Source organism: Nycticebus coucang, chromosome 21 (genome assembly GCF_027406575.1).
Source record: "Nycticebus coucang isolate mNycCou1 chromosome 21, mNycCou1.pri, whole genome shotgun sequence".
Lineage (NCBI taxonomy): Eukaryota > Metazoa > Chordata > Mammalia > Primates > Lorisidae > Nycticebus > Nycticebus coucang.
This window is the reverse complement of record NC_069800.1, coordinates 65,954,582-65,979,584: the sequence shown is the minus strand read 5'-3', so window position 1 is coordinate 65,979,584 and position 25,003 is coordinate 65,954,582. Positions and strand designations below refer to the sequence as shown.

At 48.3% G+C, this 25,003-nt stretch overlaps 1 protein-coding gene and 2 long non-coding RNA genes across 7 annotated transcripts; 1 reads left to right on the top strand and 2 right to left on the bottom strand.

The window, feature by feature from the left end:
• Positions 1-1,241: 1,241 nt before the first annotated feature.
• Positions 1,242-19,947, bottom strand: MTG2 (mitochondrial ribosome associated GTPase 2). 5 transcript variants are annotated; one of them, XM_053574184.1, is made up of 9 exons: positions 15,966-16,162; positions 14,677-14,780; positions 10,486-10,695; positions 8,456-8,664; positions 6,312-6,459; positions 5,661-5,776; positions 4,343-4,561; positions 3,977-4,115; positions 1,242-3,193 (listed from the first exon to the last, which is right to left on the bottom strand). In XM_053574184.1, the coding sequence occupies exons 4-9, from the start codon at positions 8,657-8,659 to the stop codon at positions 2,799-2,801; spliced, it is 1,221 nt and encodes a 406-aa protein (XP_053430159.1). In that variant the 5' UTR covers positions 8,660-8,664; positions 10,486-10,695; positions 14,677-14,780; positions 15,966-16,162; the 3' UTR covers positions 1,242-2,798. The 5 variants fall into 5 exon arrangements, with proteins under 5 accessions (XP_053430159.1, XP_053430158.1, XP_053430157.1 ...); XM_053574183.1 differs by lacking the exons at positions 10,486-10,695; positions 14,677-14,780 and adding an exon at positions 19,895-19,947 and having other exon boundaries at positions 15,966-16,136; XM_053574182.1 differs by lacking the exons at positions 10,486-10,695; positions 14,677-14,780 and adding an exon at positions 18,750-19,907 and having other exon boundaries at positions 15,966-16,136.
• LOC128573783 (uncharacterized) lies at positions 17,529-19,086 on the top strand. The gene is made up of 2 exons (XR_008376545.1): positions 17,529-17,647; positions 17,738-19,086. It is a non-coding gene; the product is annotated as an uncharacterized LOC128573783 (long non-coding RNA).
• A 1,659-nt stretch (positions 19,948-21,606) lies between the features above and the next one.
• LOC128573326 (uncharacterized) lies at positions 21,607-24,900 on the bottom strand. The gene is made up of 2 exons (XR_008376437.1): positions 24,561-24,900; positions 21,607-24,450 (listed from the first exon to the last, which is right to left on the bottom strand). It is a non-coding gene; the product is annotated as an uncharacterized LOC128573326 (long non-coding RNA).
• Between the last annotated feature and the right edge of the window lie 103 nt (positions 24,901-25,003).

The following is a 25,003-nucleotide window of genomic DNA, read 5'->3' as shown; positions in this document are numbered from 1 at the left end:
GAGAGAAGTCTGATGAGTATCAGAACTTTATTTAAAATAGGACAGCTGGGCGCGGTGGCTTACACCTTCAGGTGATCCCTGAAGTTCAAGACTAGCCTGGGCAACATAGTGACCCTTGTCTCAGAAATGTTTTAAGAGACAGTTGTTTTTCAATATGAATCTTTTAGCACATTTACCTTTTAAAAATAATTTCAAACTCAGAGAAACCTAAGTGCACCTAATACCAGTCGCTGCCCACCTGTCCATCCCACCAATATTCCTTGGACGCCCTCTCTGGGCCAGGTCCTCTGAGGCTGCTGGGGGACAGCCAAGAATGAGACAAAGACCCTTTGTCCAGAGGTGGCCAAGCACCTGGGGGTGCCCCACACCTGCTAGCACCTTTTCTAACTCACAGGCAGTGTAGGGCATACTCAACTTCCAGGATGTGTCCAGAGACAACTCCATAGGGACAGCCATGGACCAGCTAGGGGCTGGGACCTGGGTGCGGGGCTTCTGCAGTGATGAGAATGTTTTGGAATTAGATCGTGATGACGGTTGCACAACCTTCTGACTCCATGAAAGCACTGATCTGTACACATTGAAGTGGTGAATTTTACTGTATGTGAATACCATCTATCAATTTTTTTTTTTTTTTTGGAGACAGAGCCTCAAGCTGCCACCTTGGGTAGAGTGCCATGGCATTACAGCTCACAGCAACCTCCAATTCCTAGGCTCAAGCGATTCTCCTGCCTCTGCCTCCCAAGTAGCTGGGATTACAGGCATCCGCCACAATGCCCGGCTATTTTTTGGTTGCAGCCATCATTGTTGTTTGGTGGGCCCAGGCTGGATTTGAAGCTGCCAGCTCAGGTGTGTGTGGCTGGCACCTTAGCCGCTTGAGCCACAGGCACCAAGCCTCATCTATCAATTTTAAAAAGACTGTGACAGAAATTTGTTTCTGTAACAAAATGATGGGAACCATGGGAAAACTTCATAGGGAAACTGAGTCTAGCTTTACCATTTTAAATGGGAAGCATGACAGAGAGAAAAACAACCAACTTCAAAGCACAATGGCAAATACTTTCTGTGTGGCAGGGAGAAGTCTTGGCTTTTTGTTGTAAGCAAAGTTCTGGGCAACCTTGGTGACTGTGACACCCCAGTGGGAATGACAGTTCAGCAGAGGACAGCTGGCAGGTCCCTAGAACACAATCTGATGAGGCAGGCCCAGAGCAAGGGCTGTAACCTACAGAGAGGCCAGGGTGCATCTCTGTGATGGGGTTGGGGCTGGAGGCATCTACAGTGCCCCCCTCCCTGGAGAGCCAGGTCAGTACCCAGCACAAAAGATGAAAGCCACAGATAATTAACGCTCTCAGGCCTGGTTTGACTCTATGAAATCCTTTGTGGTGGCCTGAAAGAGAAAGAAAATAGATGCAAAACCATCTCTGGCTTCCAGAACACAAGGACCTTTGAAATTATAAGACATTAAAATAAAGCTTCTGGTAAAAGGACTCTCCTGCTCTAGTTGCAGATTTGATGTGAGATCAAAACGAATTGCTCCTGAAAGCCCAGGCTTGGCTTATTATTCAGGCATGTCCCACTCTAAGGCACAGAGCAGCCTGGGACCCCCGTGTCACCCTGTGGCAGCATGTCCCCAAAAGGCTGAAGGCCCCCAAGGACACATGGGGCTACCAGCTGCCGGCCATCCTCACCCTGGCTTTGAGCAGCCAGGGAAGGTCCATGCCTGGGCATGGACGTGGCTCCAATGCAGTCAAAACCCAACACACACACTTCACCAAACATGGGAAAGAGGCTGCTTTCTGGAGTGTGGCAGCCACGTGGCGAACACAAGACTCCCTTAGCTGCCATCCGACCTGGGGAAGGAGGCTGGACTCCTTTTCCACAAGACCAGGTAAAGCCTGGCAACCAACTGGCCCAGGACAAAGGATCGTTTCAAATTCCAAAGACAGCCAAGTGGAGTTGCAGCCCGTGGTCTCACCACACCTGAGCCCTCCAGTGCCCAGCTTGTTCTCTGCCAAAGCTGAGCCAGAGTCTGTGCGGCACCAGATACTGGCGCGTTCAGTCGTGAAGCCACCAGGCTCTCTCAGCATTTGCCTCTGAGGTACAGTGTTCTGAGAACAGGAAGGAGCCAGCCCTTCCTTTCTCCTCAGACACCAACATCTGGGCAAAGCACCGTGGCTGTGGAGACACTTCTTGTCCTCAGGGCCCCGCAGTGAGCGCCCCTGGACTGGCGCCCAGGCTTGCAGCTCAGCAGGGTTGTCAGGTAGCTGGGCTGCCCCAACCGGCTGTGGAACAAGGTTTACCTCTGCGCCAGCCTAAAAAAACACCAGGGGAATAGCACTGAGAAACTTGTGTCTGCGCCCTAGCCCAGGCTCTGGCTGTTCCCCCGTGGTGGGCCCACTGCAGAATCCCCACAGGCAGAGCCTATGGGGCAATCAGCAGCAGTGCTGGCCCCTAATTAGGGGCGTTAATTTGCAAAAATTAGTCAACCTCAGCAAATCAGTCAGCAAGTTGACAGGTATGCAGATCACAGGCGTGGCGGGCTGAGAGTCAGGAGCATGGAACACTCTACAACCCCAGGGAATTCCAGGCCAGGGGGTGGGGGGTGCCAAGAAGGGAGCCCCAAGCTGACACGAGAGCCAAAAGCACTGACATTCTCAAGCACGTACAAAGCATTTTCTCTTAGACACTCAATGCCACTGGCACTTTACATTCAGGGTTGCTTGTGCATGGCCTGGAGGCCCCTCTGTGGACACCCCCCATGCCAGCCCCAATCCTTGGAGGGTGGTAACACTGGCACCTTGCTACCACCTGAGAGGCTGGTGGCCCTGCCCCAGCGCAGACTCCGTGTCGGCGTTGTGCAGCACCTGCAGCTGCAGTAGCAGCTGCTCCAGGTTCTCCCCCGTCACTGCCGACAGCGCGACGACCTCCCGTCCCAGGTGTGCCTTCAGCAGGGGCAGGCTAGCACGGGCCTCAGGGAGATCGATCTTATTTGCAACGACTACGTGGGGTCTCTTGGACAGGCCTTCTTCATACTTCTCCAGTTCGTATTTTAAATCCGTGACCTGCATCCATGGGTCTGGCAGGGAAAGATCCACCACAAACAGCAGGAGCTGGCAGCGCTCAATGTGCCTGAGGAAGGCAAGCCCCAGGCCCCGGTTCTGGTGGGCACCACGCACGATGCCAGGGATGTCAGCCACTGCAGGGGGACAGGAGCAAAGACGGTCACGACACAGCCCTGCCCAGCAAGGACCACGCCTCCAACCTGGAGACCACAGAGCCTGGATTTCCTGAGTTTTAAGACTTTCCCTGCAAGGACTACCTTCAAACTGAAGTTGTTTGATCTACCACCTTAGTGATTCAATGATAGTCGAGAAATTTCAACTTTCAGTTTTATAAAACGCTTTGAAATACTTGGGTGACAGGTATGATGACAGGTCAATCTAATAAGGAATACGTAACACATTCTTGTATTTCCGGCTTTAAAAATGATTCAGAGAAAGGGAAGATGGCTTCTTCTACTTTCCCAGTAATTTGATTACCAACAAAAATTATTATGGAGTGCTTTGCAAATATAAAGTGCTGTGCACGTAACTATACCAGCAAGGCTCACTATTCTTAATGGGTACATTATCTTCTGGAAAAATAATTATTCTCTCAAAACAGTACAGGGAAAGCTTTTTAAATCACATGGTGTGGACATGACTGGTCCCACAGATGACAGGCAAGAACCAGAGCAGTGAGATGAAACAAGTCCTCTCAGGTCTGAAAGTCAGACTCAAATTTCTGAGCTGTAACTAACAGATTCCTGGGGAGACAGGTGGGATCCTACTTTTGATAGTGAACAGATTCACTGAAATTGTTCAAATTAGAAAAACAATGCTACATTTCAAATAGGAAGCAAAACTGAAGAGTTACATAATCATTTTTCTGACTTGCATCATTGAAACACAATATTTACACAGAATTTTGCAAGTTCTACCTGCTATTTGCTGGTGGCCTTCATAGTGGACAATCCCCACATGGGGATTTAAGGTGGTAAATGGGTAAGAAGCCACGGCAGGTCTCGCGTTTGAAATGGCCCGGAGGAGTGAGGACTTCCCAGCGTTGGGGAATCCAACCTGGAAGAGAAGTGAAGGCAGCTGCACAGCTGTGCAGAAGCAACTTCACACTACAGTCGGGACTAGCCATGGCCAAATGGGGATGGGAGGGCTGCAACGGTCAAGGTGGCAGTTGAGCTGATGGATGCTATGGTTCTCTGCTAGGATACCAGCACATCCCTGCTTTAGGGACAGCACATTTTCTATAGTTCAACATGGATGCAGATGTTGATGGCAGGGACACTTACCATCCCAGCATGGGCCACTGTCTTGAGTTCCAGGTAGAGAACTCGCTCCTGACCCAGCTGTCCAGGGGTACAAGTCACAGGGGCACGGTTGTCATTGGCCAGGAAAAACCGGTTGCCTTTTCCACCCGCACCCCCCAGTGCGGCGATGTACTCGTCGCCTGGGTGAGACAAGTCTGCCACAACTTTGTCCCTCTCCTTCACCAGAGTGCCCACAGGGACCTGAAAAAGCAGCATTGATTGGGCTAAGTACCACTCACTCCATAAACAATGCTGAGGGAGGGAGAGTGGCTGGGCCTCATGTGGCTGCCATTTGGGAAGCAAGGAGATGGGGCAGGATGGCACTTGACCTCTGCCCTTCACAGCTCCAAAGACCTCCAAAGAAAGGGCCTAGGCCTCAGGGACTTCATGGGGCTGGGTATACTGCATAAAGGAACTCACAGAGGCAGGCTTCCAACTGCATAAATGGCTTTTTCAACAGTTGTTTGTGAAACATTAAATAGAAGCATCCAGAAAAAATAATTCATTGGCCAGGTACGGTGGCTCACACCTGTAGTCCCAGCTACTTGGGAGACATGACAGGAGGATCACTTCAACCCAGGAGTTTGAGGTTGCTGTAAACTATGCTGATGCCATGGCACGCTAGCCTTCTAGCCTGGGTGACAGAACCAAACTCTGTCTCAAACCCTAAAACGAAAACAATGAACCTGAGAGAAGAGTAACCTCAGCTCACAGGAAGGCGCCAGCAGGGGTGCCAGGGGCAGCTCTGGGGGTGAGTGTGCTGTTTCTGTGGGTTCCTCTTCCCCCAGGTTGAGTGCTGTGGCGTCCCAGCTCACAGCAACCTCTAACTCCTGGGCTCAAGCCATCCTCCTGCCTCAGCCTCCCAAGTAGTTGGGACTATAAGGTGCCCACCACAACACCTGGCTAGTTTTCCTATTTTTAGTAGAGATAGGGTCTCACTTTTGCTCAGGCTGGTCTCGAGCCCTTGACCTCTAAGGATCTGCCCAACTCTACCTCCCAGAGAGCTGGGATTACAGGCATGAGCCACCACTTACAGCCTCAGGTTCCTCTCTTTAAAAAGTAATTATTTCATTTCTTTCCAGCCAGATATGCACTCGCCTGGCACTAGTGCGGAACCCCTCTCTGGGCATTTGCTTCGGGAGGCTGGGCTGTTCTCTGACTGCCTCTTGCCTCTGCTTCTGCAGTGCTATTTCCTGGCTGTACCACCAAGCCACAGGGCCCCTCCAATTCATGCCGCGGCCTGGGGAGCTCAATGATCCAGAGCAGAGGAAGCAGAGCTGGCTTCACAGCCTTGGCTTACCCGGATGTAGAGGTTGGCACCTTTCCTCCCAAAGCAGTTTTTCCTGCCTCCGTCTTCTCCATGGAAACCCTGATACCGGGACAGGACCGATGACAGAGACTTGACTTGTTGGTCAACTAAAGACAGAACAAGAACTTTCACATTCCTTTGTATTAAAACAATCATGGTCTATTAGTAATATTCTTTTGTCCAGTTTAAGAACCTTAAAAAACACATATGGAAACATGGAATGAAGTTGTAGCAAAAGTTATAAAACATCAACTTGATTTTTATAAAAAAGCTAAATTCTTATTTCCCTTCAAAAAATGCTACCTTTTCTGAAAACTTTAAAATAATCATCAATTTGAAAAAACAGCTACACTGTTATCACTCTGGGAAGGCCCTTGCTCTCGACTTACTGAGTGTCTGTGCCCAGCATCTGTGCCGAGTGTGCCAACAACACCAGACCCTCTGGCGTCTACAGCGGCAGGAACAGACCTCATCCCCCGACGTGTACTAGGACGTCAGTGTGCCCAAGATTAACACAACAAAACTAGACATGTTCAGAGTTGCTTTCTGGGGCACTGTTTATGCACATCATACAAGTTCACTCACATGCACATTAGGATGAGAAAGTAACCGTCCCTCCCCAAGATACCCCAGGGCACCTGCCTCTCAGGATGACGTGGCCACCACTGCCTCCGTCCCCGCCATCTGGGCCTCCAAATTCCTTTCGGGGCTCACTGTGGAAGCAGCTTGCCCCAGCACCGCCGTTTCCTGCACACACAAGCACTCTCCTGTGGTCCACAAAGTGCCTTTTCTACAGAGAGCACACACATCCTGCGTCACTATGGACACGTCTGAAATCCTCTCAAGAGACAAAACGCCCATTTGCTATATGCCTTTTCTATGACAGCCTATTAGAATTAGACATTAATGTTATTAACATTGCTAATCTCTCCTAAAATCCAAAGACAAAAACCAGTTCCTGCAGGTCACTAGTGTTTGCAGGCAGGATAAATCTGCACTGGAGGGTGGTCAGCATGGAATATGCACTTCACAGATGAACCCAGCATTTCTTTTTTCTTTTTGAGACAGTCTCATTATGTCACCCTCGGCAGAGTGCTGTGGTGTCACAGCTCACAACAACCTCCAACTCTTCGGCTTAAGCGATTCTCCTGCCTCAGCCTCCCGAGTAGGTGGGACTACAGGCGCCCGCCACGACACCCGGCTATTTTTTTTGTTGCAGTCGTTATTGTTCTAGGCCTGGGCTGGGTTCCAACCCACCAGCCCCGATGTACGTGGTCAGCACCCTACTCACTGAGCTACGGGTGCCAAGCCTGAACCCAGCACTTCTAATCTAAAGGGAACAGACCTTGTTTAGAAAATATTCCTTAAATAAAGTGTCTTTTCACCCTTTTTTCCACACAGAAAGACACTATTCAAAGAATAGTCTTTCCTAACGGGAAGTTTTAGTTCCTTAGGATGTGACAGGGCAGAGAGTTGAAGTCCTCAGTCCCCAAGGCTTTCCATTCTGAAGAAACCCAGACTAAGCGAGGGCTCTTTTTTTTTTTTTGTAGAGACAAGAGTCTCACTGTACCGCCCTCGGGTAGAGTGCCGAGGCGTCACACGGCTCACAGCAACCTCTAACTCCTGGGCTTACGCGATTCTCCTGCCTCAGCCTCCCGAGCAGCTGGGACTACAGGCGCCCGCCACAACGCCCGGCTATTTTTCTGTTGCAGTTTGGCCGGGGCTGGGTCCGAACCCGCCACCCTCGTCATATGGGGCTGGCGCCCTACTCACTGAGCCCCAGGCGCCGTCCTACGAGGGCTCTTTTTTAAATGTAGTGATACAAACAGAGGCCCTTACTTCTCCAGGTCCCGGAGGCAGATACAATCTGGCTAAAGCATGAGCACTTATTTAAGGCTTATTAGCTCATCCTTGAAGGAGCCAGTTACGAGGCCCCAGGGCCCAGGTCCTCACTGTACTCCCCAGGGACACCCGCTTTCTGCGCACCTGTGCAGGGACCCATGCCCTGCCCTGAGCGCACCCAGAGCCCCTGGCCAGGCACCTGTGCACCTGCATTTCTCTATCTAGTACTGCACGGATGCATCTATTTTAAGATTCTTTGGCACCACCACGTGGAAAAACCACGAATTACTATGTCTAAGACTCAATGTGTGATTTTGTTATATGCCAACAGAATCAAAATCAACCTGACAGGAAAAAGAACACAGCTGGTGAACACCACACAGGAGAGAAAACTCAGACCACGCCCTAAGGTTGGGGAAGAGACAGAGCCCTGTGGAAACGTCAGCCACCTGAGCATACATCCTGCCAGGGCGTTGCCATTCAAAGTGCCGTCGGCCCTATCAATGCTTTTTAGGAGCCCTCCACTAGAAGCAAAGGGAGTGAGTCATGGACATGCACTTCTTGAATTTATTCAAAGACCATTCATGTTTTAAATAGGTTTTGAAAAACAAAATAAGAAAAACTCGTAAGGCTCAGAAAACTACCAAAGGGCCGTCCTCTCCTGGACACTTCAGATTAAGAAATGCTGCACACGTGAGAAGGCGTACATGGTGCACACGCTCGGTGCGGCCAGGTGAGCAGGCCCCGCTGCGCCAGCCTGCAGGGAAACGCACCTGGGCCCTCCCGCCCGTTGCGTTCTGCCGGCACTGTGCACACAAGGCACCCGGGGCTGTCTCATCTCCCCATTTTCAAGAAGCTCCGTAAGTCCCTCTAGTACCGAGAACAGGACAGGCAGAAGTGGGGAGAGGAGGAGCCAGCAGTTGCACGAAGCTAAGGGGCCTCACCAGCTTCTTCTCAGAGAGTGGCTTCTTTCTGGGGGGCTCCTGATGCCTGGCATGGGCTGCATAGCTCGCTGACAGCAGCCTAGGAGAAGCCCGCTGCTTGAGAGGCTGGTGGGGCACAAGGTCAGCCAGCGTGGATGGGAGCCGACGCCCCATGTCCTCCAACACGGTCTGAGATCTTGCTGAGAAAAGCCTTGAAAGTATCATGGCTCCTAAAAAAGACAAATTGGCAAAGTAAGTTTACTTACTTGTATCTCAGTTTAAACCTCAACTTCAAGTGCAAACTAAAGAAAAGTGCCGGCACACAGCAGCATCTGAAGCAAACAAGTGAACCGATGGGTCCCTCTTTCTCACGACTGGCCCGTGAGCTGTCTGCTACAGGGGGTGGGGGTGGGGAACCGGATTTGTGTCCAAAGGACGTAAAACATTAAACCTCCTGCAACACTGAACCTACTCCCCTATGAACATCAAGGATCTGTTCAATGAAAATATTAAATGGGGAAATCTGAACTTCAAATCAAAATGTCTTCAAAATAAAGACATCCACTTCCTCAAATTTCACTGAGCATGCTCTCTCCTGGAGTCTAAGTCACTGACTTGGAAACACGGGCCGTGGCAGCAGGAGACAACCCCCACCTTCGCGCCTACCTCGGGGTGACCCAGGACAGGCCCCACACTGCTACCTCAGTCTCCCTGCCGTAGGTGGACAGGGCTGGGTGAGGACAGGCTGTGCTGATGCTCACAGATGCACAGTGGCACCTGGCTGTCATGCTGTGATCTCGCAAGTCCCTGGCACAGAGCTCGGGAGCCCTGAATCCTCCCAGTTTTCTGAGTGACAGGATGAGGGGAGCATCTGAAATGGGCTCTTGAGTCCCCGGAATTTTCTGCCTGGAGGAGGTGACTCCTGGTTGGGTCCTGGATGGCTTCGGGGGTAGCTGGTCACTAGAAAGACCAGGCCATGGTCAGAAAGAAGAGGAGGACTGGAGATTCACTAATAACCGACCACTCTGATGTGGTGAAGCCACCACAGATAGCCTCAGACTATGAGGTGTGCAGAGTTCTAGGTCAGTGCCACACATGTGCCAGCAGGGCGGTGCACCCCAGCCCCACAAGACAGACGCTCTGTGCATGGGGCCTTTCTAAGCCTCATCCCAAGCATCCTACATCTGGCTGCTCATCTGTGTCCTTTGTAATGTCCCTTATAATAAACTGACAAACATAAATAAAGTGCCTTCCCTAAGTTCTGTGAGCCCTTATGGCAAAGTATCAAACTGAGGAGAAGGTTGTAGGTGCCAACTGGTAGCCCAATCAGGCAGAAGTGTAGGTATCCTGGGGCAATGAAGTCAGGGTGTTCATGTGACCAAGCCCTCAAATTGAGGGTCTGAGATAACTGCCGGGGGTGTCAGAACTGGAGTGAATCGCAGGGCACCCCACTGGTGTCCGAACAGGGCTGAGCACTGTGCAGAAAGCCCACAGGCGGTGTCACACAGGTGTTGTCACACATGTGGTGTGGGCAGAGACAGATCCCAGCAGCTGTGGCACACGTGTGTGCACTCAGCAGAGCCAGTGACTTGTCAGTGGTGCGTTGCTCATAGTCACTCGGTCGCTGAACAGCTCCTGACAGCTAAACATCTTGCAGGGGCTGTCACCCTCCGGGAAGGGACAGCACCTCTTTCCTCACTGTGAGATCTGACACCCACCCACTCCCAGACGGCCCATTCTGTGTGCTCCACATAAAAAGAAATTCACATAGCTCTCACTTTTAAATATGACATATATATACAGACGGGGATAGAATGTGTGTATATTGTTAAAAAAAATCGCAACACCAGTGAGCCTGGGACATAGCAGTCCCTCACTTGGGCTCCCCCTCCACACTCCAGCCCCCCTGACATGGAAACACTTTCTTAGTGAGGCACTCAACAGCTTTGCTTTTAATTTTGAATCAATCGCAGTTACAGGAAAGTCAGAAGAATATGGAGAACTTTTTCCTGAATCATTTGAGAGTAACCTGCCGACCCGACAGCCCTCACCTGGACACCATCAAAGCCAGGGCTACCAGCCAAGGCTCAGGCCTCCCAGGTGGGGCTGACTGTCCCTAACAAGGCCTTCCCGGCAGGAAGGTCCATGTCCCATCACTCGTTGTGTCCAGCTGTCGTGGCTCCTCAGGCTCCTTTGGGATGGCATATTCCTCATCCTCTCCTGACTCACGCCCTCGACACCAGAAGGTCGCAGGCCAGCATCTGCAGAATGTCCTAGTTTCCAATTTGGCCCCACAGGGTCACAGCCCCCATGTTCCTCCACCACCTGCCCTCCCCACCAACAGCATCCTCCTCTCCCTGGGGACCTTTCTGCTTATCACCCGTCTTGACCGCGTATTTGGAATAACCTTCTGTTCTGGGAGGATTCTGGATTTGCAGACAAGGTACCAAGGCCTTTACACACACTTCTTCCCTGGTTTCTCCCCATGGCAGCACCTGACATGACCATGACACAGGTGTCACGACTAAGAAGCCAGCTCTGGTCCACGTACATTGCTATGAACTAAACCCCAGGTGGGTTTGGATTACACTAGCTCCTCCATCACCGTCCCTTTTCTTTTCTTTTTTTGAGACAGAGTCTCATTGTGTCACCCTCGGTAGAGTGCCATTGCCTCACAGCTCATAGCAACGTCACTCTTGAGCTTAAGCGGTTCTCTTGCCTCAGCCTCCCAAGTAGCTGGAACTATAGGCACCTGCCACAATGCCCAGCTATTTTTTGTTGCAGTTGTCATTGTTTAGCTGGCCAGGGCCAGTTCGAACCCGCCAGCCCCAGCATATGTGGTCAGTGCCGTAACCACTGTGCTATGGGTGCCGAGCCACTGTCCCTTTTCTGTTCAGGGTTCCACCCAGGATCCCACATTGCATTTAACCATCATGGAATAATAGTTTAAGTGCAAGAAGAATAGAAGTTATCTTCCATATCTGTGAAAATATCCTTCAGGAAGGTGAAATAAAGAAAATCTCAGATGGTGGTGGAAAACTAAGAGAATCTGCTGCTAATAAATCTGCTGTTGCGTGAATAGAAGTAATTTGATACCAGAGCGAAGCCTGGATCTTGAGGGCCAAGAGAGGGCAAAAGAAATGGTAAATATAAAAGAGGAGTGCTCCACTTGCGCAATCGGTTCGCACATGGTACTAATGAGTAAATATAAAAGACAGTGGGAAAACAACTGTAATATTGTCAGACAGTGGGCTCCTAACTCAGGAGGGGGCTAAGGGCCTCCTGAGAGTTCAAGGTCTGCACAGTCCTGAGGGGCACAAGATTAACTCTTAAATCGTCAGTGAAAGGTCAGGTACCTGGACTGTAATCTCCAAAGCAATTACTAATTACTAACACATAATACGAAGAGATAGATCTAGAAAGCCAACAAATAAATGAAACACTAAAAACTGTTCATATTCAAGAGCGGCGCCTGTGGCTCAGTGGGTAGGGCGCCGGTCCCATATACCAAGGGTGGCAGGTTCAAACCCGGCCCCAGCCTAACTGCAACAACAACAACAAAATAGCCAGGCATTGTGGATTCAAACACTTCAAAAATGAATAATATACAACCAAAAATACATGGGACATGGCTTGGCGCCTATAGCTCAGCGGTAAGGGCACCAGCCGCATACATCAGGGCTGGCGGTTTCAAACCCAGCCTGGGCCTGCTAAACAATGACAACAACAAAAAAGCCTGGCGTTGTGGCGGGTGCCTGTAGTGCTAGCCACTTGGGAGGCTGAGGCAAGAGAATTGCTTGAGCCCAAGATTTGAGGTTGCTGTGAGCTATGATTGTTACAGCACTCTACAGGGTGACATAGGGACACTGTCTCAAAAAAAAAAAAATAGATGAGGCAAACAGAAAATAAATAATAGTATACCTAAAATCTAATCATATAAATAACTCCATTCAAAAAATTCCAATTAAAAAGGAGAGAATGATAAAGTAGATTAAACAGTCAGAGGTTGCTGTGAGCTGCGAGGCCACAGCACTCTACCCAGGGCTACAGAGCAAGACTCTGTCTAAAAAAAAAGAAAAAGTGGGCAGCGCCTGTGGCTCAGTGAGTAGGGCCCCGGCCCCATATGCCGAGGGTGGCGGGTTCAAACCCAGCCCCGGCCAAACTGCAACAAGAAAATAGCCGGGCGTTGTGGCGGGCGCCTGTAGTCCCAGCTGCTCGAGAGTCTGAGGCAAGAGAATCGCGTAAGCCCAAGAGTTGGAGGTTGCTGTGAGCCGTGTGACGCCACGGCACTCTACCCGAGGGCGGTACAGTGAGACTCTGTCTCTACAAAAAAAAAAAAAAAAGAAAAAGTTAGACCCTATTACCCTATTACATGTCGCCTAAGAGACATATTTTTATTATGGGAGGATCGCTTGAGCCCAGGAGTTGGAGTCTGCAGTGAGCTATGATCAGGCCACTGCATTCCAGCCTGGGCAACAGAGTGAGATCAAGTCTCTAAAAATATCAATGAAAGAAAATATTTTTGAACTAAATGATAATAAAAATGTAAAATACCAAAATTCATGGGATGCAGCTAAGTAGTGCTTAGAAGGAAGTTTATAAAAACTTACATTAGCAAAGAAGAAAGAACCAATAACCCAGCTTGGCGCCCATAGCTCAAGCAGCTAAGGCGCCAGCCACATACACCAGAGCTGGCGGGTTTGAATCCATGCTGGGCCTGCCAAACAACAATGACAACTATAACCAAAATACAGCCGGGCACTGTGGCGAGTGCCTGTGGTCCCAGCTACTTGGGAGGCTAAGGCAACAGAATCACTTAAGCCCAAGAGTTTGAGGTTGCTGTGAGCTGTGACATCATAGCACTCTACCCAGGAGCAACAGCTTGAGACTCTGTCTCAAAAAAGAAAAAAAAAGAACCAATGACCTAAGGTTTAAAATTAAGAAACCAGAAAAAGAGAAAACTAAGCGTAAAATTAATATAAGGAAGATAATAAACGAGAGAGAAAGTAGAATGACAATTAACAAATTAACACAGAAAAAAAACCCCAGCTCATTGAAAAGGTAAAATAAACAGACAAACCTCTAGCTTAGCCTGTTCACGGAAGAGAGAACCCAAATCGCTAACATTGGGAATTTAGAAATGTCATCAATATGAACCCCACAGCCATTAAAGGAGTAACACAGGACCATAAACAACTTTATGTCAACAAATTCAACTTACATGAAACGGGCCAATTACTTAAAAAATGCAATTTATGGCTGGGTGCAGCAGCTCAAGCCTGTAATCCTAGCACTCTGGGAGGCGCAGGTGGGTAGATCACTTAAGCTCAGGAGTTCAAGACCAGCCTGAACAAGAGTGACACCCTATCTCTAAAAGTAGCCAGGCATGGTGGTGGGCACCTGTAGTCCCAGCTACTTGGGAAGCTGGGGCAAGAGGATCATCTGAACCCAAGAGTCTGAAGTTGTTGTGAGTTATGATGCCACAGCACTCTACCCAGGGCAACACAGTGAGACATTTCAAAAAAAAATGCAACTTACCAAATAAACAGAAGAAACAATATAAATAGCTCTTTATCCATTAGAGAAGTTGAATTTGTTATAAAAGACTATTCCCCAAACAAAAATTCCACACTCAGATCACCTTCCTGGTAAATTCCAGTGAACATTCAAGAAATAAATACCACCAATCTTACACAATTTTCTGAGAAAACAGAGGAAGAAAGGCCACCGTCCAACTCATCTTACAAGATCGTCATACTGAAACCTGACATTATGAGAAAAGAACATTCATGAATATAGATGCAAAGAACTCTCAAAATACTACCCAACAGGCTGGGCACAGTGGCTCATGCCTGGAATTGCAGCACTCTATGAGGCTGAGGTGTGTGGATTGCCTGAGCTCACAGGTTCAAGACCAGCCTGAGCAAGAGCAAGACCCCGCGGCGCCTGTGGCTCAGTGAGTAGGGCACCGGCCCCATATACCGAGGGTGGCGGGTTCAAACCCGGCCCCGGCCAAACTGCAACCAAAAAATAGCCGGGCATTGTGGCGGGCGCCTGTAGTCCCAGCTACTCGGGAGGCTGAGGCAAGAGAATCGCTAAGCCCAGGAGTTGGAGGTTGCTGTGAGCTGTGTGAGGCCACGGCACTCTACCGAGGGCCATAAAGTGAGACTCTATCTCTACAAAAAAAAAAAAGAGCAAGACCCCATCTCTTAAAATAGCCGGGTGTTGTAGTGGGCACCTACAGTCCCTGCTACTTGGGAGGCTGAGGCAAGAGAATCGCTTGAGCCCATGAGTTTGAGGTTGCTGTGATGCCATGATTCTATTGAGGGCAGCAAACTGAGACTACCTAAAAAAAAAAAAAAAATTACCCAACAGAATCCAGCAGCACAGAAAAGATCGCATGTGAAGACCCAGTAGGGCATTCCCAGGAACACGAGGCCACCTGGCTGTCAGAACTCAGCCACAACACCTCACCACATGATAGGGCATGGGGTCATCTAAGCACATGCCCCAGACAGCACTCAATTCCCACCGATGATTAGGAAAATAAACACTGCAGCAAACCAGGGGTAGAAAGGAATACCCTCACCCTGATAAGGGTACCTAACAAAAGGCCCACAGCTCTTCACACTCAAAGGACAAGGATGGAACTGCTGCCCTGAGATGGGGGAAAAGGCCACATCTGTGCAACAGTATCTGACAGGACACTGCAGTAAAGAAAAAAAAAGAAAAAGAAAAAAATCCTGGGCAGCGCACATAGCTCAGTGGGTAGGGTGCCGGTCACATCCACTGAAGCCGGCAGGTTCAAGGCTGGCTGGTATGAACCTGGCCTAGGCCTGCCAAACAAGGACAACTACAACCAAAAAATAGCCAGGCGCTGTGACAGGTGCCTGTAGTCCCAGCTACTTGGGAGGCTGAGGCAAGAGAATCACTTAAGCCCAAGAGTTTGAGGTTACTGTGAGCTGTGAAGCCATAGCACTCTACCGAGGGTGACAATTTGAGACTCTGTCTCAAAAAAAAAAAAGCCTGAAGTAAAACTGTTCCTATTTATAGAATGTTTGATTCCTTAGAAAATAAATCCCAGGGAAATCCACAAAACAATTAATAGTAAATGAACTAGGCCAGGCGAGGTGACTCATCCTATAATCCCAGTACTCTGGGAGGCTAAGGCAGGTGGATTAACTGAGCTCAGGAGTTCGAGACCAACCTAAGCAAGAGAGAGACCCTGTCTCTAAAAATGAGCCAGGGTGTTGTGGCGGGTGCCTGCAGTCCCAGTTACTTGGGAGGCTGAGGCAAGAGAATAACTTGTGCCCCAAGAACTTGAGGTTGTTGTGAGCTATGATGCCATGGTACTCTACCCAGAGAGCGACAGAGTGAGACTCTGTCTCAAAAAAAAAAAAAAAAGAGAGAGAGATACTAAGTATTTTTCAGAGATCAACTCATTTAGTCCTTGTAAAAACTGTGAAGAAAGTACTTTCATTACTCTCACTTTACAGATAAGGAAACTGAGGCAGAGACAAATGAGACTTACCCAAGGTCATGGAGGTATCACGTGGGGAAGAGAGGGGCAGAGAGTAACAACAGGTTGTCAAGCGGAACAACCCAGGGACCGTCACAAGCTCATCACAGCTAAGCCTGACAGACAGTCACACCATCCATCCCGGACACTCTGGAAACCAGGCTTCTGCTGGTGGCGCAACACCTGAGGATGGATCGCAGAGAAGGGCTCAACTGCAAGTCAGCCAGAGCCTGGACCCTGGACCCTGGACCCTGGACCCCGGCTCCTGCCTGACTTGCCGCACTCCCTCCTTCCTGCCCTCTCAATTGCTGTCTGGAGACCTGCTGAATGCCGTGGTTCTCCCTCATCAGGTGCACAAACTCAGCTTTTTTTTTTCTTAATGCTTATTAATAGTTTAATGTATGAAGGAAACATCCAGATTTCTGAAACAAACTCAGCTTTATACACGTTGATGCCTGGTGGAATTTTCCTTCTAATAAGGATATTCTTATTTTATGTGTGAATAATTCAACCTTTACAGCAAAAAAGAAAACAAAAACAAATAAACTGATGAAAATGAGGCACAAAATGAGCGTACAGATGTCCCAGCTGACAGCAGCAGTGGAGGGAAGGGGGCTCCCCGCAGCCTCTGCGTCCCTGCAGGAGACACCATGCCCATGCAGTCCTCGAGACAATGAAAGCGCAGTCTCCTACACTGAAACAGGGGTTTTAGAGGAAGCTCTCCTTTTTTTTTTTTATTTTTTAATTTAATTTTTTTTTTTTAATAGATGAAAGAGGAACTTACTTTTTGATAGAGGAAGCTCTTCTAAAGTCAATTTCTTGTAGTCCAACTGGGTGTAACTGTGGTGTTAGCTGTTCCCACCCCTGATGTTTACCAACGACCCTGTCACCTGACTTTACTTAGTGCCCTTGGCAAGCCTGTTCCTGTTCCTGTGTTCTCAGCCTCACCAAGAAGAGCTCCTGAAGCAGAAGTCTGGAGGGAACAGCTGCCTGCTCAAGAGCATTATAAAATAAAGATGGCAAGGAGACAAAAGGGGAAAGAGGATGAGAAACCGCATGGGGTAGGAGCCCAGTGATTCTGCAGAGGTTGGGGGAATCTGGGCCAACCATTGTCTCGGCAGAAGCATAAGGAATAGTCCCCGAGGTCAGTTTTAGGAAGAAAAAACCAATGACCTAAATTCCATTTTTTTTAAATATTAAAGAGACACCTAAGCATGTTCCCTGGTTCTCTTCACTGTCTGGCCTGGAGCCCAGGGGCTGGGGAAGGTGGTAATGAACTGACCCACATTCTGCTTCCAGGAAGTCTAGCGTGGACCTCTCACACCTGTCCAGAGTTCATTGGTGCTAGCCAGGCAAATGGGACCTGCAGGCTTACACCAGGCAGAATGAGGCGTGTCTGGAGTTATCTTCAGTCAGGGAGCTGGAGGTTGCTGAAGGGAGGGGCACTCAGAAAGGGGCACCAGCCCATCAGCCATGCAGAGAGGCCACCTAAGGTGAGCTCTCAATGCTGCCATCCTATTCCTGGTCAGGCACATCTTCCTCTTTCTGCTCCACTTTGAAGTACTCTAGCTCCCACAAAACCCATGCCTGAAGTCCTGGGAGATGCAGATAATCAATTGCATCTCTGAAGAGTTTCATGACATTGGTCACATCAGCAGCTGAGACACAGGAGCAGAGAGAACTTCCTGACAAAGGTAAAGCTTCTTTGGGTCACCTTTATGCCTGTGTTGATTTCACTGGCTGCCACTGTGCATGGGACCTCTGCCTGAATCCCACGTCTGCAGGTTCTTACAGGTGTCTTTCCTGGGTGCATCAGACAGCAGGATGAAGGCACGAGCCTGTAGTAGCAGGGACACTGTGGTTGGCTGCCTACAACCCATTGCCCCCCTCGGACCCCATCACATCTTCTTAAGAAGGATATTCAATGCTGTCCAATACAGTAACCACTAGCTACATGGAATATTAAGTTTAAATCAATTAAAATTAAATATAATATAAACTCAGTTCTTCAGTCTCACAGGCCACATTCTAAGCATTCATAGCTATGTGTTGCCAGTGGGTACCACAGCAGACAGGACAGATTAGAACCTTTCCACCATCATGAAAAGTTCTATTGGACAGCGCTAGTCTGTACACTGTGCAGTGGGAGCCCAGACAAGTGAGCTCACACTTCTCCCAATGGCATACATCAAGCTTAGCAAGACAGTGATGGCAGCCCAGGGTCTGGAGTCTGACTGAGACTGAGATGTTTTGTGACTACAAGGCAGAGCTTTTAAAAATGCCTGGAAAGGCATTTAGTGAACAAGAAAGGCTCACCTGAGATATCGCTGGTATTGCTCTATAAATGTTAAGCTCAGTGTCTACTTGTCCAGACATCACTGCCAGGAACCTCTTCCAAAACTTCCATACAGGTTTTTAAATGTGTTCCTTACATGTGAGGGCTAATACTGCGCATCGTGGTGCCTTCCACTTGCTTTTCCAGACTGCTGAGCAGCCCCATAGGAGCAGGAGGCTGGAACATTTGCTTCCCTGCGCTCAGATCCCTAGACTGGAGGTCACAGGTTGAGTCAGGGAGCCCTCTCTAGGCCTCTCTTCTCCTGGATCTGTAGCAGCCCTTTATTTTGTGGAGTTCAGGGAAAGAAGCTCCGCCAGTGTCCTAGCTCCAGGCTGCAGCACCAATTGCAATGCTGTCTGTACTCTCTACCCTTGCAAACAGTCCCTTTATAAACCCTCCTCAAATTATGCTCATATGCATATGTGTGTGGGGTTGAGTCTCAGAGAGGTTAAGTCACTTACCCAAAGTCACACAGTCCTCTCCTCTGGTCTCTCTCACACATTGCTCATATCTGTAATTATTCTACAGCAAGAGTCTTCACACTGCAGTACACATAAAGACTTTCCAAGGAAACTTGGAAAGCAAGGATAATTTTAATGGAACGAATTTTCTGCTCTGCAACTTTTGGTAAGTTCTCTTTGCTAAAACAGATGTGCCTGAGAATGAACTGGCATTTAAAAGAATTACTTCTCTGTTGCACTTTCCTTTACAAAAGAATGACATCTCCCAAACGGAAATAATTCCTACCTACAGATCTCCGTGAATGACTCTTCTGTCTTCAGTTAAACAAAACAAAACTGGTAACAAACCCAGTCTCACTTAGCAAAATTCAACCACAGATAAGTGAATTATCTGGAAAACAATACATCTCACTGAGAGGCGTGCTTACCTCACATTAAAAAGAATCCAAACTCTGTAAAATAATCTAAAGGTTTATTCTGTCAAGTATGAGTGACCATGGGCCAGAGCCCAGGAAGGCTTGAGAAGGTGGGCGCAGGGTGGCTGGGTTACAGGATGGTTTTTATGCCCTTCAGGGAGACAGGAATTACAGTCACAAACCAGTGGCAGGGTTTGTGGAAGGGTACACTGGTTTGGCCCGAAAAAGCACGGGACCTCAAAGCAGGGCATTACAAGGTATAAGTGGGTTCAAAGAGTCTTTGATTTGAAATTGGTTACAGAAGTGAAGCTTTGTCTAACCTGGCTTGGCATGTTTTAACGTAAGCTAAGGAAATCTGTGAATCAGGGGCAGGGTACTGGCCTCGCACCCGGACTCGGGGTCCGTTAGCAGGTGCAGGGCGGGTCGGGCTAAGACCGCAGGAGCGGGGCAGGCCGGCGGGCAGCAACGGAGGACGCCCCGGGCGGGTCTGACCCCTTCTCAAGGCCAGCAGCTCTGTCTTAGGGGGTTTCTGGGGTCGCCCTGGCCAAGGGGGGCGGGATTCATTCAGTCCCCTGAGGGTTAAGGTTTTACTTTAGTTCACAGTTAGAAACGCGGGCCAGAGCGGGCTCCTGCGGTCTGAACGCGAATTCTCGCTCCGTCAGGGTGACCATAGGACTGGGGACACAGAGAAGGCGCCCCGCCACTCCCCGCGCTCGCGCCCGCACTCACCGGCTCCGAGAATGGCTTCACTTCCGGGGCATCGGACGCCACCGACCACTTCCGGGGCGTTCGGCCGGCCCCGCCCCGGGCTCTGAACGCGCCCGCGCCTCCCATTGCGCATGAGCGGAAGTCGCGGACTGCTGCGAGCGCTGTTCGCTGCTGGTCTGGGTCTCTTGTCGCCAAAGATGAGCGGCCCGGGGAACCGTCCCTACCCGGACCCCCGGGGCCACGGAGTCCCGGGCATACTGCCGGGGACCGGGCTTCTTGGAGGGCGGTGCTGCTGGGCAGGCGTGCCTGCAAATGAATCACCTTTGCGAACCAAAGTAAAATCTTAACCCCCAGGGGATTGAAGGACACCTTCCCCCCCCCCGCTTGGCCGAGGAGACGCGTAAGTACCCTAAGACTGTCACTGGCCACGAAGAGGGGGTCAGACGCGCCCCGGCATGCCCCGCCCTTCCTGGACACGTCCTCTGTCGCTCATCACCTGAGGACAGGCGAGGCAAAGCCTGACCCACACCTGCAGAGTCTGGATGTGAGGCGAGTGCTTGGTCTCTGATCTTAACTAAAAACATTCCATGCCCTTAGACAAAGCTTCATTTCTTTTTCTTTTCTTTTGAGACAATGCCTTACTCAGTTGTCCTGGGTAGAGTACCATGTTATTATAGCTCACAGCAACCTCAAACTCTGAAGCGATCTTCCTGCCTCAGCCTCCCTAGTAGTGAGACTACAAGGTGCCCACCGCAACACCCAATTAACAGCTTCATTTCTTTAACCAATTCCAAATCAAAGAACCTTTAAACCACCTGTAACCTGTAATCTCCTGCTTTAAGACATTCTGACCTTGTGGGCAAACCAGTGTACCCTTACATGTATTGATTTATGACTTTATGTGTATAAACCCCATTAGATTATTGTGTAGAGTTTGGGTTATTTTCCATTGAGACATTAAATCTCAATCTCATGAAAACTCACTTTATAGGATAATTTCTGAAGAACCAATTTATTAAGAGATTACACCAAAGCATAAACAATTTATAGGCCAAACTTGGACTGAAAAAAAAAAATTAACCAATAAGGATGTTTTTTAAAAAAGTACTCACAAATGACAATACAAATTTGATCTGTTCAATAAATAGAAATGAAATAATGGCTAAAAAATATTTAAGTGGAAATGGAAACAATCTTCTTTTATAGTTTTGAAGGGATGCCTGGATGTTCAAGCCTATGCATATAAAAACTCTGACGAAATCAGAGGCTTACTTACGCTCCAACCGTAGGGGCATTTTAAGGTTCAGATCCTAGGAGATCTTGCCTACCTTGGCTCCATTTGTAAAGACTCTGTGTGAATTCTGATGTATTTTGCAATACAATAAGTACCATTTATTCAACTAACTATAATGGATGATGAGCTTTTGCAAATTTGTCAACACTTGTGAAAACTGTGGTCATTGCTTTTCAAGTTCAAAGCCTGCCAGATGTTTGGGAACAACAGGAAGAAGAGTGAGCATCATTTCTCCGAATCTTCCCTTGTGTCTTCACAGGCCTTTGGTAGAGATGGTCAGAAAACAAAGCACCACCAACCACACTGCACTAACAATCCACATTAGCCTACGCCTTTCCCAACATTCATGTTACAGAAGAGAAAATGTAATACAGTTAATGAAAAAGAATTGCTGGCATCACTTTCCCCCACAATACATAAAAGTGGACAACACATTAAATAAACATTGTTATTAATCATTAAATATATTAACACCAAAAATCATGTATAAATTAGGAAAAAATGTACAAACTATTTCTCAAAGTGCTTTTTAAAATATATACACAACATTCAAGATATTCTTAATGTAAGACATTTCAGACTGAAGTTCTGAGATAAGTTTTTAAAATGTCCTCTTAAAAAAAAAGTATTAATACAGCACTTAAAAAAACAACAACAACACACACACACACAAGGCATATTCCCAGATCGGCAAGGAATAAAAATAAACTATTTTCACAGTTATCTAAAATGTTTAACATTTTCAATGGGAAATTTTTAGTCCCCAATTGAGTTGCAAATTAGTTCTATGAAAATTGTCAAAAAGGAAGAGAATAAAATCAAGGGAGATGACTCCCTAAATGAAATGGCTAGTACTTTTGTCATTTAAGAACTCTCATTGCAGTAATGTAACACAGATATATACATATATTTTTTAAGCCCTTACCAAGTGTTAAGGGTTTTTTTAAACCCTTATGCCTACCAAATAAATGCTTCTATCCTCATTTTTGTGTGATATCTTACAGGAGGGGAGAATGTCCCAGAATGGGACTGGTACTCAGCACAGGCAAGTCCTGAAGTCTGAGTCTTGGTTCTCCATGTGTAGAATGGGACTAGCAGCTGCCTCCACAATTTGCCCATGGGCTGTCAAGATTAAATCAAGCAAAACCCCTAAAAGGGCCTTGAGAATTCTAAAGCACTCAACTCTGATAAAGTATTACTTTTCATTTTTAAAACATAAAATTATCAATTAAAGAAAAACAGCAGCAGCAGGTGTAACATAACAAGTATTGGATATTTTTGTATTTTCTTGGCAGTTATGGGAAATATGTCAGGATTTATCCAAAGATTTTTTGAAAAAAGATTCATAGTAAATATAAATATCATTATCCGAGTAAAGGCTGATCGAATGTCCATGCCACTGATTAGTGGAAGTGCAGAACTCTTCCCTTTGACCACACTTTTCCAAGCGAGCTGTCGTTAAACATTAAAGAATGTTTGCACAGAATTTAAATGGGATCAAATGTTCTAGGAATGTAAAAATTACTTAGAAGTTTTCTATATAAAACCTTTGCTTTTCATTAGAAAGAACACAATAAAATTATTTGGGTTCCTTTTAAAAGTAAGATGTGAATTTCAGATATCCCTAAAAGAAAAGGAACGCTTGCTTGGAGATCTGAACAAGTAGGTCCTGGAAGAAATAAAATAAACAACTTGCCAACTATTTGGAAAACTTGGTATCAATATTTTAAATTATCTATACATTTAGGATTGGGCATATTAAATGTTCAAATCCCAGAAATGACCATCAGATAGCCAGAGTAATTCCCAATCACAACCCAGTTCCCAGGAAACCACCCCTCTTCCTGGGTTAGGCTAATCGTACACTGCTCTTGCAGGTTCATTATTTATTTGGATTATAGTCATTGATCCCTCTTTACTTTTTAATACAAAAACATACACCTTTCTGGATGAATGGAACTGGCAAGAGACAGAGGTAAGATCAAGTTCTGGAAAAGACCACCTGTGGCCTGTCCTGCGTGCTTTCACTAAGTAACTGAAACTGCCCAAACACAGAAGGCGCCCTCCCAGCTGCTGTGGAGGCCCAGGAAGAGGCTGCTGGGCAGCTAGTGAAAGAGTAAGGTACAACCCACAATGTGACAAATGTGGAGGGGAGGGGACCAGGGTCTGTTCACAGGAACACGAAGACTGCGGTGTCTTCTAGGTGTGTCCCACCACTGGGCACAGAATACTCTGATGATAAAATGATCCCCAAACATCGAGAAGGGTGGGGGACAAAAACAGTACAACCTCTCTACCGTTTCAACATACAGTACTCTACACAGCACCAGATGTGTCACCACCACGGCGCCGCCTCGCGCCGGCAGTGCACACTCTGCATCACACCCAGCATAAAATGAGCACGCTTCACATGCAGACGTGGCACTGGGCGAAGGAGTGACCAACATGTCACAATTCATCAGAACTGCCACCAGCCCATCCGTCCTCTGGATGAGCATGCGACCACTGGGCTCCACTGAGGATGCTTGTCCCTTACTGCTGGTAATTTCCATACTGGCCCTAAAAGAGATCAAGACATAGATTATATCCCAGTAGTCATGAGTAAAAGGCTCCATACCCAAAGGTAAGACAGACCCCACTCCTAGCCAACATCCAGGTCAGGAGATGGAAGGCAGTCAAAGGTGAGCTGACAGCCTCTGCCTTTCTAGAAGCCACCATCTGAGCCTGCGGCTTACTCTGCATCAGAAGGTCAAACGGTCACACTTGGGGCTCACCGGGGGCGGGGCCTGGCTAGGTGCCAAACAATCTCACACTCACCCCACTGTAGGGAGCGGCTCACCAGCCAGCCCCACAAGGGAACTCAGCCCCATGGGGACTGAAGGGAAAATCCAGTGCCTAGCCTGCTGAATTAAGAAATCAGGGTTGGGGGTGACCAGGGTAATAGGTTTTAGTCAACGAGGAGTCTAAAAATGAGAACTGGAGTGCCTGTGTCCAGCAAGGCTGCAGGACACTGACCAGGTCACCTGAGCCGTGACAGATGCAAGGAGCTGTCACTAATGTTCATTCACCCCTCAGCAGTGAGTAATCACATGCTGGGTACCCAGCTAGGCAGTCAGGCAGGGAGGAATGGGAATCCTAGCCTCAAGTTCTTCCAGTAACTCCTGAAGGAGCTGGTTGTAATGAGTCTAGTTGGCAGGAGTCAACCCTGACAGGTCCTTCTGCCCATGCCCTGGCGCTGACCCAACGAGGGAGGGGCAAATCTCAAACCTGTCAGGGCAGTGGACTCCCCTGATCACCCCTCACATTTTTTTTTTTTTGTGGTTTTTGGCCGGGGCTGGGTTTGAACCCACCACCTCCGGCATATGGGACCAGCGCCCCACCCCTTTGAGCCACAGGCGCTGCCCACCCCTCACATTTTTAAGTCTATCCCATTGGTTCTCAGATGAGGACAGTTTTTCCCTGGGGACACCTGGCAAAATCTGGAGACGTTTTGATCATCAGGACTTGGGAGTGGGGTAGATGCTGCTGAAATACCTTGCAGAGCATACAACAGCTCCACAGCCAACAGTGCCCAGGCTGAGCACGTGGCCTTCAGAGTTAGAGGGACAGTGTCCAAAATGTGGAATTCTCCGTGGCTTTGTGCCTTTTGTACAGGCAGACGAGAACATATGTATCAGCCGGTTCAGTCTACAATTAAGTTAGACCATCCACTATTTCACTCTTTTTTTTTTTTTTTTTTTTTTTTTTTTGCAGTTTTTGGCCGAGGCTGGGTTTGAACCTGCCACCTCCGGCACATGGGGCCGGTGCCCTACCCCTTTGGCCACACGCGCCGCCCC